At 41.4% G+C, this 14,937-nt stretch overlaps 2 protein-coding genes across 21 annotated transcripts in view; one reads left to right on the forward strand and one right to left on the reverse strand.

Moving 5' to 3' along the window:
- The window catches only part of Wb (wing blister), a 163,370-nt gene extending 155,904 nt beyond the window's left edge, over positions 1–7,466 (forward strand). For both annotated transcript variants that reach the window (XM_076801863.1, XM_076801864.1), the window contains 15 exons: positions 3–141; positions 293–533; positions 594–767; positions 843–1,009; positions 1,302–1,460; positions 1,539–1,687; positions 1,876–2,163; positions 2,477–2,645; positions 2,752–3,171; positions 3,261–3,449; positions 3,896–4,230; positions 4,321–4,627; positions 4,698–5,136; positions 5,229–5,597; positions 6,063–7,466. In XM_076801863.1, coding sequence (XP_076657978.1) covers positions 3–141; positions 293–533; positions 594–767; positions 843–1,009; positions 1,302–1,460; positions 1,539–1,687; positions 1,876–2,163; positions 2,477–2,645; positions 2,752–3,171; positions 3,261–3,449; positions 3,896–4,230; positions 4,321–4,627; positions 4,698–5,136; positions 5,229–5,597; positions 6,063–6,205 — 3,688 coding nt within the window. In that variant the 3' untranslated portion in view covers positions 6,206–7,466. The remainder of the gene's footprint in view (positions 1–2; positions 142–292; positions 534–593; positions 768–842; positions 1,010–1,301; positions 1,461–1,538; positions 1,688–1,875; positions 2,164–2,476; positions 2,646–2,751; positions 3,172–3,260; positions 3,450–3,895; positions 4,231–4,320; positions 4,628–4,697; positions 5,137–5,228; positions 5,598–6,062) is intronic.
- A 1,907-nt stretch (positions 7,467–9,373) lies between these two features.
- The window catches only part of Patronin (calmodulin-regulated spectrin-associated protein patronin), a 72,844-nt gene continuing 67,280 nt past the window's right edge, over positions 9,374–14,937 (reverse strand). For 14 of the 19 annotated variants that reach the window (XM_076801870.1, XM_076801881.1, XM_076801885.1 and 11 more), the window contains 3 exons: positions 13,147–13,380; positions 12,166–12,448; positions 9,374–11,927 (listed from right to left, as the gene is read on the reverse strand). In XM_076801870.1, coding sequence (XP_076657985.1) covers positions 11,783–11,927; positions 12,166–12,448; positions 13,147–13,380 — 662 coding nt within the window. In that variant the 3' untranslated portion in view covers positions 9,374–11,782. The remainder of the gene's footprint in view (positions 11,928–12,165; positions 12,449–13,146; positions 13,381–14,937) is intronic. The other 5 variants (XM_076801887.1, XM_076801886.1, XM_076801882.1 and 2 more) reach the window with 1 other exon arrangement.

Below are 14,937 nucleotides of genomic sequence, written 5' to 3' on the forward strand. Positions count from 1 at the left end.
AGTCTGTTTTCCGAGACGAGAAACATCGCAGCGAGTCCGTTGAAGGCCAGTCAGGCGTACAAGAACATCCTGGATGGCATTATGGCGGCGAATGTCACTGCCATGGCGGCCCAAGAACTTGCTGAGGACGCTTACAACAAGGTAGGGAGCTAACCGAACGCTGGGGGTTAAACTGATGAGTATACTGTAGCATTTTCTGCAAAAAATTTCCAAGTCGACCGTGAGAAGTGGACGAAAATTTCAAGCCGACGAATTTTCTCCTTAATTAATTTGATTTGTGATCACTCGTCAGACGTTTCCCGACGGTCCGAATGGAAAATCGCTCTTGGACAGCGCGAAAGAGATATCGTCAGAGGCAACCGAACAATGGGAAAGCGCCAGAAAGCATGGAACAATGGTCGAACACGCGGCCGACCAATTGGACCTTCAGAAGCAAGCGGTGGTGACTTTGAAAAATACTATAAACAGTACTGCGCTCAGGGACAACCAGGTGAACACGAAGCTGCTGAACTTGCAGGACGGCAGCAGACAGCGTAAGTCGATCCCGTATAGCAAAATCATGACAGCGAAAATTAATTGAAAACTGTTTCTAGTGCGCGAAGGTATTAAGAATTTGTTGGACGAAAACGACAGAACAATGGAATCGACTAGGGACACGCAGAAGCTCATCGACGACTACAGTACGGGAATTTCGGAAAGACTGAAACCAAAATTGAACGAGCTGAAGAGGGAAGGTGACTCGAAAATTAGTCTAGCCAGCGAGAAATGTGAGGATCAGTATTGCGACTCTTCCACTACAGTGTTTGTATTTTTCGTATTTATAATTTATTCGTATATTTCAGTGACAGAGGCATTGAGCAATATAAAGAAAGCTGACGCAAAATTAATTAGTTTATCGAACGCAGCTGTGAAGAGGAAAAACGAGTTTGACAAATGGAACGACACCTTGGCTACGAAGTTACAGAATCTCAAAGACAAAATCGCCGAGGCTAGAAACACCGCTGACGGGGTAACTATAATACGTTCTTCAACGGCGTTTAATCTGATTTTTATCAACATTTAAATGGAATCGAATGGCAATTAAGTTTTCATCAAAACGTTTCGTCGAATTCGGTTTACTTTGAAAGGTTGAAACTAGAAGCAAAGAGTGTAAAAGGGCTCGTCAAAAATGTATTATTTACAATGTAAATCATTTTTGTAGAAACCTGTGCATACGTACAATCTGTGCTTTAAAACAAAGCATTTTGCACCACCTAACTCGAAGCTGCGTAAAAGTTTCTATTTATTTATCATTTTTGCAGATCCGTGTATCATTGAAGTCAGCCGATGGCAAAGAGTGCATTCGATCGTACAGACCATCTACCCTGCAACCAACGTCGACGAACACGATTGTCATAACTTTTGCGTTGCCTAAAGGCCGGAAGGAGGGTTCCTTGTTCTATTTACCAAGTAGTATTAACGTAAGTCCGGGACGAAGTAATTTTAAAGTAATAGATGCAAGGAACGTACACTACAATTTAAAAAAATTCTGTGCACAGGATGATTTCCTCGCTTTGGAGATCATTAACAGAAAGGTGAGATTCGTGTGGAATGTTGGGGGAGGCACGGGGGTTCTGACTCATCCGGAAATCATCGAGGGTGGTGATTTTCAACAAGATCGATTCTGGTATCGCATCGAAGCTGAAAGGTACCGCATAATAATCGGTCGATTTGCTTCATTGAGATTAAGTTTCATTGAGATTAAATTGACCCTCGGACTCCTGCGAGTTCTAAGCTTATGCCGGAGTCATTTCTGACCCACGCTGATATTTCACTACAGTTCTCTTTCGATATAAGATAAAATGAGACTTTACGAGAAATTGACAACAATTACAGAGTCCGTCACGTAGGAAGACTTCACGTGCGAAGACAGTCAACGATGTCTAGCGGGCACAAACCCGTCAGCAATTCGACAGACTCGGAATATGGACGATTCGACATCACCATGTCGGATCGCGTTTGGATAGGAGGTATACCCCGGTCTCAACGCAAGCGAGCAGAACTTATGGCGACAAATGGACTTCCGGGTTGCGTGCACCAAGTCATTCTGGACGGGAAGATCATTGGCCTGTGGAATTTCATCAGCACTGCGCCGGACATGGCTTGCGAAGCTTGCGTCGAAGGGTAATTGTCAAAAACGATAAATCCGATCGATTTAACTACCTACATTTAATTTAATTTGAGATTAACCCTTTGCACTTTGAACGCTAAGTTTCTCTCGTGATAACGTTATTGTCCTATAGACCCTCCAGGAAAATAATTATAGTGCAAAGGGTGCAAACTGAGAAGTTTTTTCGTTCTGCAATCCTAGCTGAAAATTGTTTTCGATCCTAAATCTGGTCAAAGAATAGTGTCACCCTTGTATAACCGACATGGCGGTCAATGCGTTAAAGTGACTTGCAATTGTGTACGTAATTTATGGTTTCTGTGAATCTAGAGTGGAGGACGCTAGGGACGACACAGCCTACAGTTTCAATGGACAAGGTTACGCTGTCAGAAGTCGAGTCTCCTCAGGGCCGTACAACAAATACACATTCGGAGTTTCGATCAACTTCCGGACTTACGACGAGAATGCTTTGCTGTTTCTGGCTATCAATCCAGAGAACGTACGTGCCGACAAATTGATTACTTAGCGCATTTAAAAAACGTTGAAGAGTCACAGAATAACTTTCTTATGCTTAATTCTTATGCAAATAACTTTATTTTGCCCAGAATCAGCACATCATGATCTTCCTGCGCGAAGGCAAGGTGATCCTGCACGTCGGTTACGGTGGCAACGTTAGCATGGAGATGTTTTCGAAGCACAAGTACAACACCGGAAACTGGACAAAGGTGGACGCGTTCAGGCAGTACCAGCCTTACAAGAAGATCGAGAAGTGTAGCCTGAGCGTGGGCGGCGAAGACGACAAACGAATCGGGGCACCAACCCCTCAACCAAAAACGGAAGACATACCTGATTTGGCGCAAGCGAAATACTACTTCGGCGGTGTGCCGCCCAGCTTCCGGGCTGACAAGTTGATGCTACCTTCCCAGGTGTCCTTCCTCGGCTGTATGTCGAACATCGTGGTCCAAGAAGGCTACGACCCCATGGCCGAGCAGTATTACGGCGTTGAGCCCACTTGTGGAAACAAAGTAAACGAATGAATGAATATTCGACTTATTATACACGGCTAACGATTTAATCTTGCCGCCAGAAACTGAACTTTACGAATTTGTTACAGCCGTTGAGGGTTGTAGGATTTTATGGCGATGGCTACTTGGAGCATTCGGCGTATACGCTACGGAAAATCAATTCGGTGGTGAGCTTCTCGTTTAGGACAGTGCAGGAAGAAGCTGTACTTCTTCTTTCCACGTTCGAGGGACAAAGGGAGCGGACCAGTAACATACGACACTCGAACGAAGAGGCAAATGTACGTAATGCTGTTCGATGTCCGTCAAAAAGAAATGAGTAACATTCGTGTTTATAGAGAGTGTGCGTTTTTAACACTAGGTTTACGGGACCCGTCAAGATGACGGGTTCTAATATTTTTAATTTACGATTATTGAGATCGCGAAGATCCATCTACGTGGAATTACTCAACAAACTTATTTGTTTAGATAGAATTTGCTTGGATACACACATTCTTCTTATTTTTATAAAGTAATGTAAAATACTCACTTTTAATGCTCCGTAAACCTAGTGTTAAATACGAGGGTATCAAAATAATAGGACAGAAATATTGGAATAATGAAAGTATAAAAATATCGTTCTCAAGTTAATGAAGTACCAGCTAGTTCGCTAGTAGAAGTAGCGAACAGCTAGTTCGAAGATCAAAATGTTGCCATCTTAAATTGATGAGGCTCGTTACGATTTCAGAGAGACAATTACTATTCGGTATGCCTAATCGGCGGACAAGTGCAAGTGCGACTGAACGCTGGCAGAGGAGAACTCGTTCTGCAATCAAACGACACGTTCAACGACGGAAGGTATCATTCGGTGACGGTGATTAAAAAACGAAAGGACATCGAACTGAGAATAGACGATGCTTATCAAACCTCGGGGAGACTGCCGACCAGCGCTGCCATTCGAGCCCCCGAAGGAGCTGGTGGATTATTTTTCGGAGGACTTCCGGAGATCGTTAACAATACTAAAATGGTCGCTACGAATACTCCCTTGTATGGTGCGATTAAGGATGCGATATTTACGGACGAGTAAGTCAAAGAGTCTCTGAATTGATCGAATGTAGTTAATCATTTTAACCATTTCTCATGGGCTTTGTAACGATTGTCTTTCAATTTCAGAATCATTCGATTCGATAGAGCGGTCGATTTCGCTCACGCACTGATCGGTCGTTCGGGGCCAGCTATGGGAAAAGATCTTCCCACGTATTCACCATCAGCTTCTCTATCGAGAGGGATGTCTACTCAGCCGGAAGGCTGTCAGAAAGTACCATACTATTCGTTAGAACCAGGCGCTCTAAAGTTCGGCGACAAACCGAACAGCCATACTCAACTCTACCTAAATTTCAAAAAATTCTGGGAGAAGAAATACAAGATAGAGTTCGATTTTAGAACTTACTATCCGAACGGCCTGCTATTCATCACTCCGGTGTGTACAGAATTGATATGTCTGGAGCTACCTTCAAATCGTTTTCTCTGATAACTGTCGTCATTTTCAGGGAAATCGACCAAAGAACTATTTGATGATCGTGATCAGAGACGGGCAACTTCTGCTGCTGGTGAAGAGCAAGCAGAAGAGAGAGATACAGTTCAAAACACCGTTCAACGACGGTAATTGGCACCACGTGGTAATTAGCCACGACGAGAGGAAGCTGACGCTGCTCGTGGACTCGCAAACGCCGCGCACGATCAAAGTGCCGAGAAAGATCGGCCTGGCCACGATGATGTACATCGGAGGACTTCCGGAAAGCGGGACACTGATACCGGAGCAAGTCGTGGTCAAACTTGAAACGCTGAAGGGGTGCATCAGGGGTTTGCGGGTGAACGGAAACGTGTACGACATGGTCGGTTCGACGAGCAGGGCGTACCACGTTGGACAGTGTTTCCCGAATGTCGAGAGCGGAGCCTATTTCCAAGACGAAGCGTTCGCGATATACAGTAAGTGTGTTTCCGTGAAACGTTTTGATACCCGAAGAACCGAAAGCTGGGACAGGACGAACGTGTACAGCATTGGGATTATGTTCTTCCAGAGAGAAACTTCGAGTTAGGCGCCGTGCTGGAGCTCCAGTTGGAATTCAGAACGTCGGAGCTGTCCGGCGTTTTACTTTCCATCGCAGCGTCTGGCAACTCGCCCTCGCTGTCATTGGAACTGAATAATGGCAAAGTGATCATGTCCGGCGACCTGGGCGACAATAAACCGTTGTACGTCGAGCAGCCTTTCGCTAATCCGTACACGATCTGCGACAATCGATGGCACAGAATACAGGCGGTCTACAATGACGAGGAGTTGGCACTGAAAGTCGACGAGATGGATCAGAAGTACGGTCTTCCGGCCAACGTTAATTACCATATAATGGACTCCACTGTCCTCGGGCCTCTGTACATTGGTGGCCTGCCAGGTAAAGCATTTATCAATTATTCTAAACTATATCTAAACTGTACACTCTTCTCGATTAAATTCGAAGAAAATTCAGTAATAAATTGCTGAATCCGCTTCTTCTGCATTAAAGACGGTCTAGAATGCTCATCACACTGGTGCGAAATTTATTGCAACTTTGATCGTTTTATTATTCAATTTGAGATTCGACATATCTCATTTTTATCTCGACTTGGAGCTTATTTACCCTTTTCTTGAATTTTTCATCAAATTAAATTAGTTACACTATTCTATTCGTGTCAAATGTATTAAAAACGTTAAAAAGATTTTAAATAATGGTGGGGATAACATCTGTGTGTACAATTTACTTTTACAAGCATTGCAGAAGTATTTTATAAGTAAACGAGTCTAAGCAAAATGTTTTCGAAGATACGTTCAATTAAAATACGATGAACAGTTTCTAATTAAAATTGAATGATCGTTGCAGCCTCGGCTCCGAAGGGAACACTGATAACAAGGGACCACTTCAACGGATGCATAAGAAACGTGATGATAGGCGGAGAGAGGCGCGACTGGACAGACATGGACGAGTTGCACAATATTCACCTGAGCTCCTGCCCCGTACAATGATGCATAATTATGCCGACGATCAGTACAACGTGCAAAGTCTTCTAAGTTATTCACTTTCGTTCCAAAGACTGCATGGATCATGCACTAAGCTCGAAACGTTTTCTCTCTGTGGACTCTGTTCGTCGCGATCGCGCACTGGAATCATGTGCCATACACACCATGATGGGGAATCCGTAATTAGTTAAGACGTAAGACTAAACCAAGCCAAAAGATGCTAACTTGCGACCGTAGAAAGTTTACATCTGTGTTTCTCAAACTCGTTTTCTTACACGTATTTTTACAAAATATCGACACGTCTGTGCGTCGTGTCCCCGGTACAATAATACACATTCAATTAGAATCGGGATTCTTCACATTTTTCGAATCGGCGAGAGTATATTGAATTCGCATGACTAATGGAAATCTTAGATATTTATTTAAACAACCGCAAACGTAGCCGATGTTTGTATTCACTATTACTATGCTTGATACTACGTTTTTGTTCTTTACATTGTCATTCCAATAGGTATCCAACACCCGTAGTTAACAGATATTTGTAAAAGCTCACATTTTACACGTCCATGAATCTTACAGCTAATGAAACAGTACAAAGCGCATAATTCTTCTTTGAAGTAGTTTTTCCAGCAGGTGTCTTCGAGAGGCAATTTCGAAAGCGAGGAACAGTTTGAGAAACGATTTTCGAATCGTCGACGACCTATGGCACAAATCCACGTCGATTTGCATCGTGAACCGAATGTAAAATAAATATTACGACATACGTGTAAGTAGCATGATCACTGCCATATAGTTTAATTGTAATACACTTGTAAGTCACAGAACAATTGTACATCAGTATTTAATGTTATTTATTACTGTTAAATGTAAGTGGAACACGACGATTCTGATCGCGCCGTTCTCGTGCTCGATCAGAAACGCGATTCGAAAAATAAGTGGGGAGGGGGGGATGTAGTAAAAAAGAAAGGACGAACAAAGTGAAATTATTTTGTACTTTTTGTAGCGGTAGTAAAGTATAATGATAATGACCGATTATCGAGGATGTACACGCGAGGAAGTCACATCTAGAGCCCTGTAAAGTGTCCTTCTTTTTTATAATAATGAGCATTAAGTAACACGAGTAGGGAAAAATGTTCTTCACAAGAATATTTTCATATTTATGTCTAATATTTTTCTTATTCGTTGAATTGTACTATATTATACATACGCAGAAAAATTAACAATGATGTCTCCGCTATTGTGTATAAAATATATAACAATGAGAAAGTATCGTCACCTAATTTACCCTCTTCTGTACTCGAAAAGTTATATATATATACATTAACATTACAGCCAATGAATACGCAGAGAACATACTTAATTCCATTTATATTCGTTCGCAGAAGAATAAAAGTCTATTGCAAAGTAGGTTATTCAATTTTATTGATGACATTCGCTCCAAGATGCTAACAGTAAGACACGACCGAAATTTGGATGACGTACTCAATAAATATTATATCGCCGAGTGGTGGTTTTTCATCGATGCATATACAAAAACATAATATTTACAGAGACATGGACAAATCGAACTACTATGATCCGACGAAATCTCAGTGTTTTTCTTTTTTCTTTCGCCACCGTCTTCCTCTTGTTCTTCCGTGGGACAATAAAAATGAAAGATTATTACATAAAAGGTAATCATTTATTATTAGTAAGCGCGATTATTTATATCCCATTGGTATCTCTCTCACACTCTCTCAATCTGTTTCGCACACTCTCTCTCTCTCTCTCTCTCTCTCTCTCTCTCTCTTATTTTCGTTTCATTAGTTATCACGTCGGTGCCAGCTCACTAATAATATTCTCTGCTTCGAAAAATATAAATATTAAGCACAAGCAATCACCTTTCCAGCTACAGTTTGCATCCTTGGCTTGAACGTTTTTCTCGTACACCGTGTCTCGTAGCCTTCGCTCGCCAGTTCAAATCCCATCCTACGTGAGCCCGATGTCTCTTGTCGATTCTTAAGATTAATGACTACATCGTTTACCATAAATTCTCATTCGCTTTTGTTCGTTTGCATCGTCGTAGACCGACAACTCGTTCCCTTCATTTTTCTTTTTATACGCCGTCAAATATTGTCAAATCGGACAATGTTTCAAGAGTAATGAAGCTCGCAAAAATTTTGTTTCCCTTCTCCTCGTGTTCACGACGATACGCAATAGATTTACAATAGACGAGAATAGAATAATGAACTTTTTTTTTTCTTTGGATACTATAGTCGACGGATTTTTAATTTTTTTATTTATCTCTATCTCTCGCTCTCATGCTCTCTCTTTCTCTCAGTATCGCTCATTCTCTCATTTTTTTCCTCTTTCTCCCTCTCTCTCTCTCTCTCTCTCTCTCTAAAGTGTCCCACGTGTTTGGAGTTCGTCTTAAAACAATCGGGACGAGTGAACCAAGTTTGTCGTTGCGAATTAAAAATATATTTTCCGCGGTCGATCGTGGAGAACATGAAATTCGATATGTTGCGTAATTGTTTAATAATAATCAATATGTGTTGTATTACGCCGTTGCAGAATACAGGGGGTCTACTCGGATTGAACTGAATCGATCTCGGACTCTTTCTTTCGAAGATCACTAAATCATAATCGAAAATCTGTCGTTCTTTGTACTCCCGTAAGTTCGTGCAACAAAAACCTACAATATTCTGTCTTTTAAAATGCAATAAAACCGGGATCAAAAATCACGGAACAACTTTCTACAGGTCCTTTCTAAATGGACCAAAACGGCTTTAATTTCTCCGTTGATTTTATGAGAAAAACGTTCTTCGACAAATGAATTTTTAAACCGGAAAATTTAATCTTTGAAAGAACTAAGCTCAAGAGTGTGAAAGCAGAGATCTCACCCTTCGAAATGTGTACAAGCAAAATGTTATAAGATTTTTTTGCACGAAGTTACAGTGTGCTTACATATAGACAATCGTGTTCGATCATAATTCAGCGATCCTCTAGTTATGTGGAGTAGTATGTTTCTTCCTCCCCTCTTGAACATCATCTTCAAATTCCATGCACATGGAGCAGAACAATCGTCAATGTGTACACATGCATATACAGAGTGTTCGCGCAATCACTGTCCAGCGTTTTTCTCGCATAGATAAACGTGCAGAAAGAACAAACGAATGAAAGAGGCTTACGGTATTTTTCGAGAAACGACGGTGTTAAAAAAGTCAATATTACCCTTTTATTTTATTTTTTCTGTACACTTATTGTTTGAGAGAACCTGCGCGGACGCTCTGTACAAATACGTACACGCGTTAAGTAAAAACACATGCACAAACATCGGACGACTCACGAACGAATAAATCTTACCAATACGCTAATTGTACGTAAAATGGACAAACGAACGGAAACTAAAAAAATTCTCTCTAATAGACCCTCTATATTTCTGTACAAAAAATGTATTTACTTCTATCTAATCGCTATCCATTCGGTCTACCAGCATATTACGACAAACGAATCGTGTACATTGTTGGAAAGGATCGAATCGACAAGATGGAAGGTCAGTGCCAGTCCCACACGAAGGGCGGACGTTCAATTTATGGCACAATAAATAGTTGTTCCGTTAGGTTATTATGCTAATTATTTCATCATGTACAGCGCGGACCGCGTGTCTCGTTCGCCTGAAATTGGACTGACGCAACCATTTTCGCGAGATAATAAGAAACCGAGGACTATATGCCTGAAATACGTTCGATTGTCTGAACAAAAGGATCTGTGTGTGCAGCCAACGAAACACATGAAAAACGGGGTCGCTTAACTTTATTAGACTTCGGATTGGAGTCTCCGTTTCGTTCGGATCTTGGACAGATCGAGACGTTCGTATACAAACGGGCTGACACGCTTTCAGAATGCTTGGGAACGCGAGGAACGCAGATCATGTTGGATCCGTGAAGCATAGTTAGGCCTAGGGGATCTCGAACAAATCATTGGAGAATGTCAAACGAATTTCTTGTCTTTAGCGTTCACATGTTCCAACCGTTTCCTGCTTTCCTCTTACAAGATTTTCGTTTCATACAACGTAAGAAAACAAGTGTGTGATGCGCGCAGACAATCGGAGCAATTTGATCGGTTCGTAGCCATTCCCATGCTCTTTCTCTCTTTCTCTCTCCTCCTCTTTCTCTCTCCGACCACGCTTCGTTCGAATACCAGAAATCGTTTCTTCCCGGACCACGAATTTAATTTTTGGTACAGTCCCGTTCTTGCCCCTTAAGTTCTCGAGAAACTCTACTCTTATCCCGTTACGCACTTCGCAGAACTCGCTTCAAAAAACACCGAATCTATGTGGCGCGTTAGAAATGATCACGTACCTACACGGTAAAGAAAAGAACACCCTCGCATAATATCGGTTACATTCGGATCGATCTCAAGGCTGATTTTGGTATCCATTTCTGAGCCGGTTCATAAAATTTCTCAACGAAATAATCGCTGCATCGCGCAGGGTGTGAAACAATAGATGCGAATTTTATGGGTCCGATAAAATCGAAACTGTTTAAAATTCACGCGTATGCGTTAAAAATTCGAATGACCTTGACGTATTACAAACACAGATTTACACTAATCCGTTAAGTTAAGAATACTTTTGGAACTATTACCCAGAGAATTTTCACTTATACTTTATTCACACCCTACACAGCCACAACTGCCAACAGTCGCGCGTCTCTACGGCGAAGAATCATTAATTCTTTTTCGATAATGACAGAAAAGTATTCATAAAATCGAATCAAAGTTAGAATATTGAACAAGCGATCTTTAACGCAAGGCATCGATTCTTCCTGCTCCGTTAATGAAGTATGTGGAAAGTTCGTATTGAAAATCGAGACGTTCGTCGACTCTGTCAGAAATACGGTGAAATTAATGATCCTCTAATTGCGTTTAGTGCTGTTTCGGTAAAAGACGGCGGTACAATGGTAATGATGATCGAGAGCCTTCTCATTCCTCGTTTACGCGCAACGAGGAGAAACCTGTGCGGATTACTTTTATGCAAATGTGAAGACGAAATTTGTCGCATGAACGTTCGCGAAAGCCCCTGCCTCTCTCAGCGAAATGAGGAAAAAAGGGCATAAGAAAAAGTTAATACCGTTATATCAGTCACAACTTTCATATACAACACAGTAGCTTACACGATTACAAGGCGGTTACACGTCGAGAGTTAGTCCGCGAAGATATTAGATACTGACAACAAACCATTCTTATGGTAGATATTGGTAATCTTACGACACAGTGATTGATGCTGAACAACAACGAAACGAAAAACAGAAGAAGACGTAGACGTAGAAGAAGAAACAAAAATAAAAAAAAAACGGGGAACGCGCACGACGTGTAAAAGCGACAACTCCGTTTCGAATGTGCGCCCGGTTAATCGTAGAAACGTGCACAAATAAGATTGAATCCTCTCGCGTGGCTCGCGTCAGCATCAATCATTTGTCTTTATAAAATTGACTAAGAACGCAACGTTTGCATTAATTTAATATGGGCCTGTATTAAAATAGTAACTATGAACAACAGAGGGCATAGTAGCGTAATGTTAAGTGTGACACTTGTGTAAAACTATATGACGAGAGGCATGTCTTTCTTGTTCGGCAAATTCACTTTTTTCCCCTGCCAAAGACTATTGTGTATTGTAAAGGCATCTATGGTTACAGTCAGATGCTTCGTATGAATCTGGGAAAAGCATTTTCCTCCCGAATTGTATCTGGAAAATAGAACGCGTTCGTTAAAACAATTCGATCAATATTTCAAAACGTGCGATGGCACACTGGATCTCTCGGGACCTTAATATGAAATTACTGTGACTACTTTCTGACAAATAACATTTATAGTCTTCATTGCCTGAATGCTTGCTTTAGGAAATTTTTGTAGAATTTTTAAAAAGATCCTGTGCCTGTGCAGGTTTAATTGAACATAATAATAAAGAGGATGAATAAGCTTACTTGAAAAACTTGTCGAACATTTTATCGATAACTTGTTTCGGCCCAGTACCGTACAACTTTGACACTTCTTCTCTGTCAGGGCAGTATGAATAGAGAGCCCGGAATTGGCAGCCAGCATCTCGAAATAAAATAAGGAAATGCTTGCTCTCCGATCTCGCGATTTCGTCCAGGACTCTTCTTTTCGCTTCTTTGTTCACGGTGCCAGGAAAAACGCAGTATTCCACGGCGTTTAACATAATACCACGATTCGACTTGGTCGTAGGCTGTTTATACAATCTTGGACCTGCGGCCAAAACGAAAATGATTATTCTGACAAACATTCCAAAGAATATCAGATTTCAAATTCGGCTAACAATTGGGGAACAAGTGTCTACTTGTGTCTGATAAGTCTAGACCAGGCATGAGCAAATAATATTAGCAAGGAGCAAGATTGTTATGTAGCACGGGCTCCCTTTCTGTAGAGAGAGTAAGTCCCGTCCTAAGTAGGCGTGGTCTTGTAGCTCTCGTCCCATCCCTTAGCAATCTAGCCCTGAATATTACTGCGGTGCTCTACTTTGAACTTTTCTCGTTTTAATAGAGTAGTCCAATACTAGCCTCCAATGTGATCAATTTTACTTACTGATTAAGGTGCGATTACACTAGTAAGCAACTTGCGTAACATGTGTAAACCACCAAAGCCAGAACTCACTTGTGACAGTTGCTCTCAGAGAGCGGAACAATGTATAATGTTTGCAAACAAGTGTACAAGTGTATTTACACCTTTAGCTATTACAACAACCTACTGATTAGCTACTGGCGAGTCTAGACCAAGCTGTCTTCAACACAAATGATGATAAAGGGACATGAGGTTATCTATCTAGTCTCTCTGTGCAGAGTAGGCATGGCTTCGTTGCTCCTGACTTCGACAGAGCCAGGAAAGTGGTCCAGAGGGCAATCCTTTGCCCATGCCTAGTTCCCGTTAAGGTTTACGACTTTGCTGACCGTTGTAGTCCATCATCGAGCTCGGCGTGCTACTGATGTCGCTGCTACCGTCGTCGAAGACCCTCCTCTTAGTCAGCAAACCAGGTGGTAAAGAGCCAGGCCCCGACGGCGAAGGTAGATGCCTCATGCTGCCCATTCCAGGACTCGGTGCTCTTCTCGGTGGTGTCGCCCTGCCCAGGCCGCTGTCCGTATCTGTGTATCGACACATCATACCGTCTTGATCACTACTCGAACCTGCGAACGCAAGCTCAGTATATGAAGATAGAAATAAAGGGGAGAGAAACGCTCGACAACAGGTGTGTCCCTTCACGATAACAAAACCTCCAACAACGTGTTCCGTCCCGGTGACGATTGTTACCCGGCCAAGCAAGAGGAATCCATCGAGGACAGTAACTTATATTAATCACTAACGGTTAGTTTTCCTGATAAGATCCGAGTTATTAGTTACTTTGTTAGACTTACAAAAGACCTTCAACAATATCCATCTTCATAGCTTGCGTCCAATACATGAAACGATCGCCTCAGAATATATATAATATATATATAATAATAAAGTACAGCGTTACAAAAAACATGGGGACCAAGACTCTCTGACCACTATATGTATATATCTGTTCTCTAGTTTAATCATTAGAAAAAAATAAACAAGAGGAAACTTTCGACGTTTCTAAAACGATCTAAGGAACTATCGGTCGGGAAACCCGGCAACGAAACTCTGAACAGTTTGATACTTTTCTAAGTGTTCTATGATCTTGTGACACGCGACAATGGAGAGAGATTTTTTTCATGAACAAAACATAGGTGTACTAGTGATAATCGCGCGATCTTTGACAAAGAAACGAGCCACGGCAAGTTCATCTTATAATACTACGGTTAAATGCACAAACGTGTACGTATGCTCTTCGAAAGGCAATTTTAGATGAACGTGCCGCGTCGTTTTAACCATAATACCTGGAAATAAAAACAGAGAGGAATGGCAAAGAACGAATACATGTTCAACGTAAGTGAATAGGATAACCGTATGATACAGGACCTAAATGTGAGTCAGAGTGAAAAGGTTATTATATGGAAACTGGAACCACCAACAATAATCTGAAAAACACTATATATATCGGTACCCAGAACCAGTGCTGTACAACGATAAGCCCAACAAGCATCAACTGAATCGTATATCTACTGCAGCAAATGAGTTATCCTGTGAATGGTGATCGAAAATGTGTCTGCAAATGTTAGACCATTTCTCAACACCGAAAGAATCAATACCAGTTATTCATTAATATTGTCAAAGCATTATAATTGTTTTTTGTACTTCATATTTTACGTTTCAATATATTTTTACGATCACCTGGAATATCTCATTCACGTTTTCAATGACAGAGAAAAGTGCTAGAGGAAAACATTATTTGATTCAAAGAGGCAAATTCTTTCTCAAGGTCATATTTTCGACGTTTCAAAGTCACTGATGTTTTCTTTAATCGGTATATTTTTATTGTTATAACGTGACAGCTGAAGACCAAGCCAATGACCTATCCTTGTATCGTTGAAGAAGACCTCAACGACCTTGAGAACTTGCTGTTCGCTATAATGTTTGCCTGTCCGAACCAGACAATGTTCTCCTTTAGCATTTTTCTTTATCGTTGAGAACAGATGAGATATTGGAGGAGATGTTCGATTTGGAATTGATAGCAAAGCAGACAAAGTTTCGAAGATGTATCCAATAATGTGCTGTTCGTGTATGCATGTAAATTATCACTGCCACCTGTGCGCTCCGATCTGCCACCATGCGACTAC

The sequence above is a fragment of the Halictus rubicundus genome, chromosome 16, assembly GCF_050948215.1.
Source record: "Halictus rubicundus isolate RS-2024b chromosome 16, iyHalRubi1_principal, whole genome shotgun sequence".
Lineage (NCBI taxonomy): Eukaryota > Metazoa > Arthropoda > Insecta > Hymenoptera > Halictidae > Halictus > Halictus rubicundus.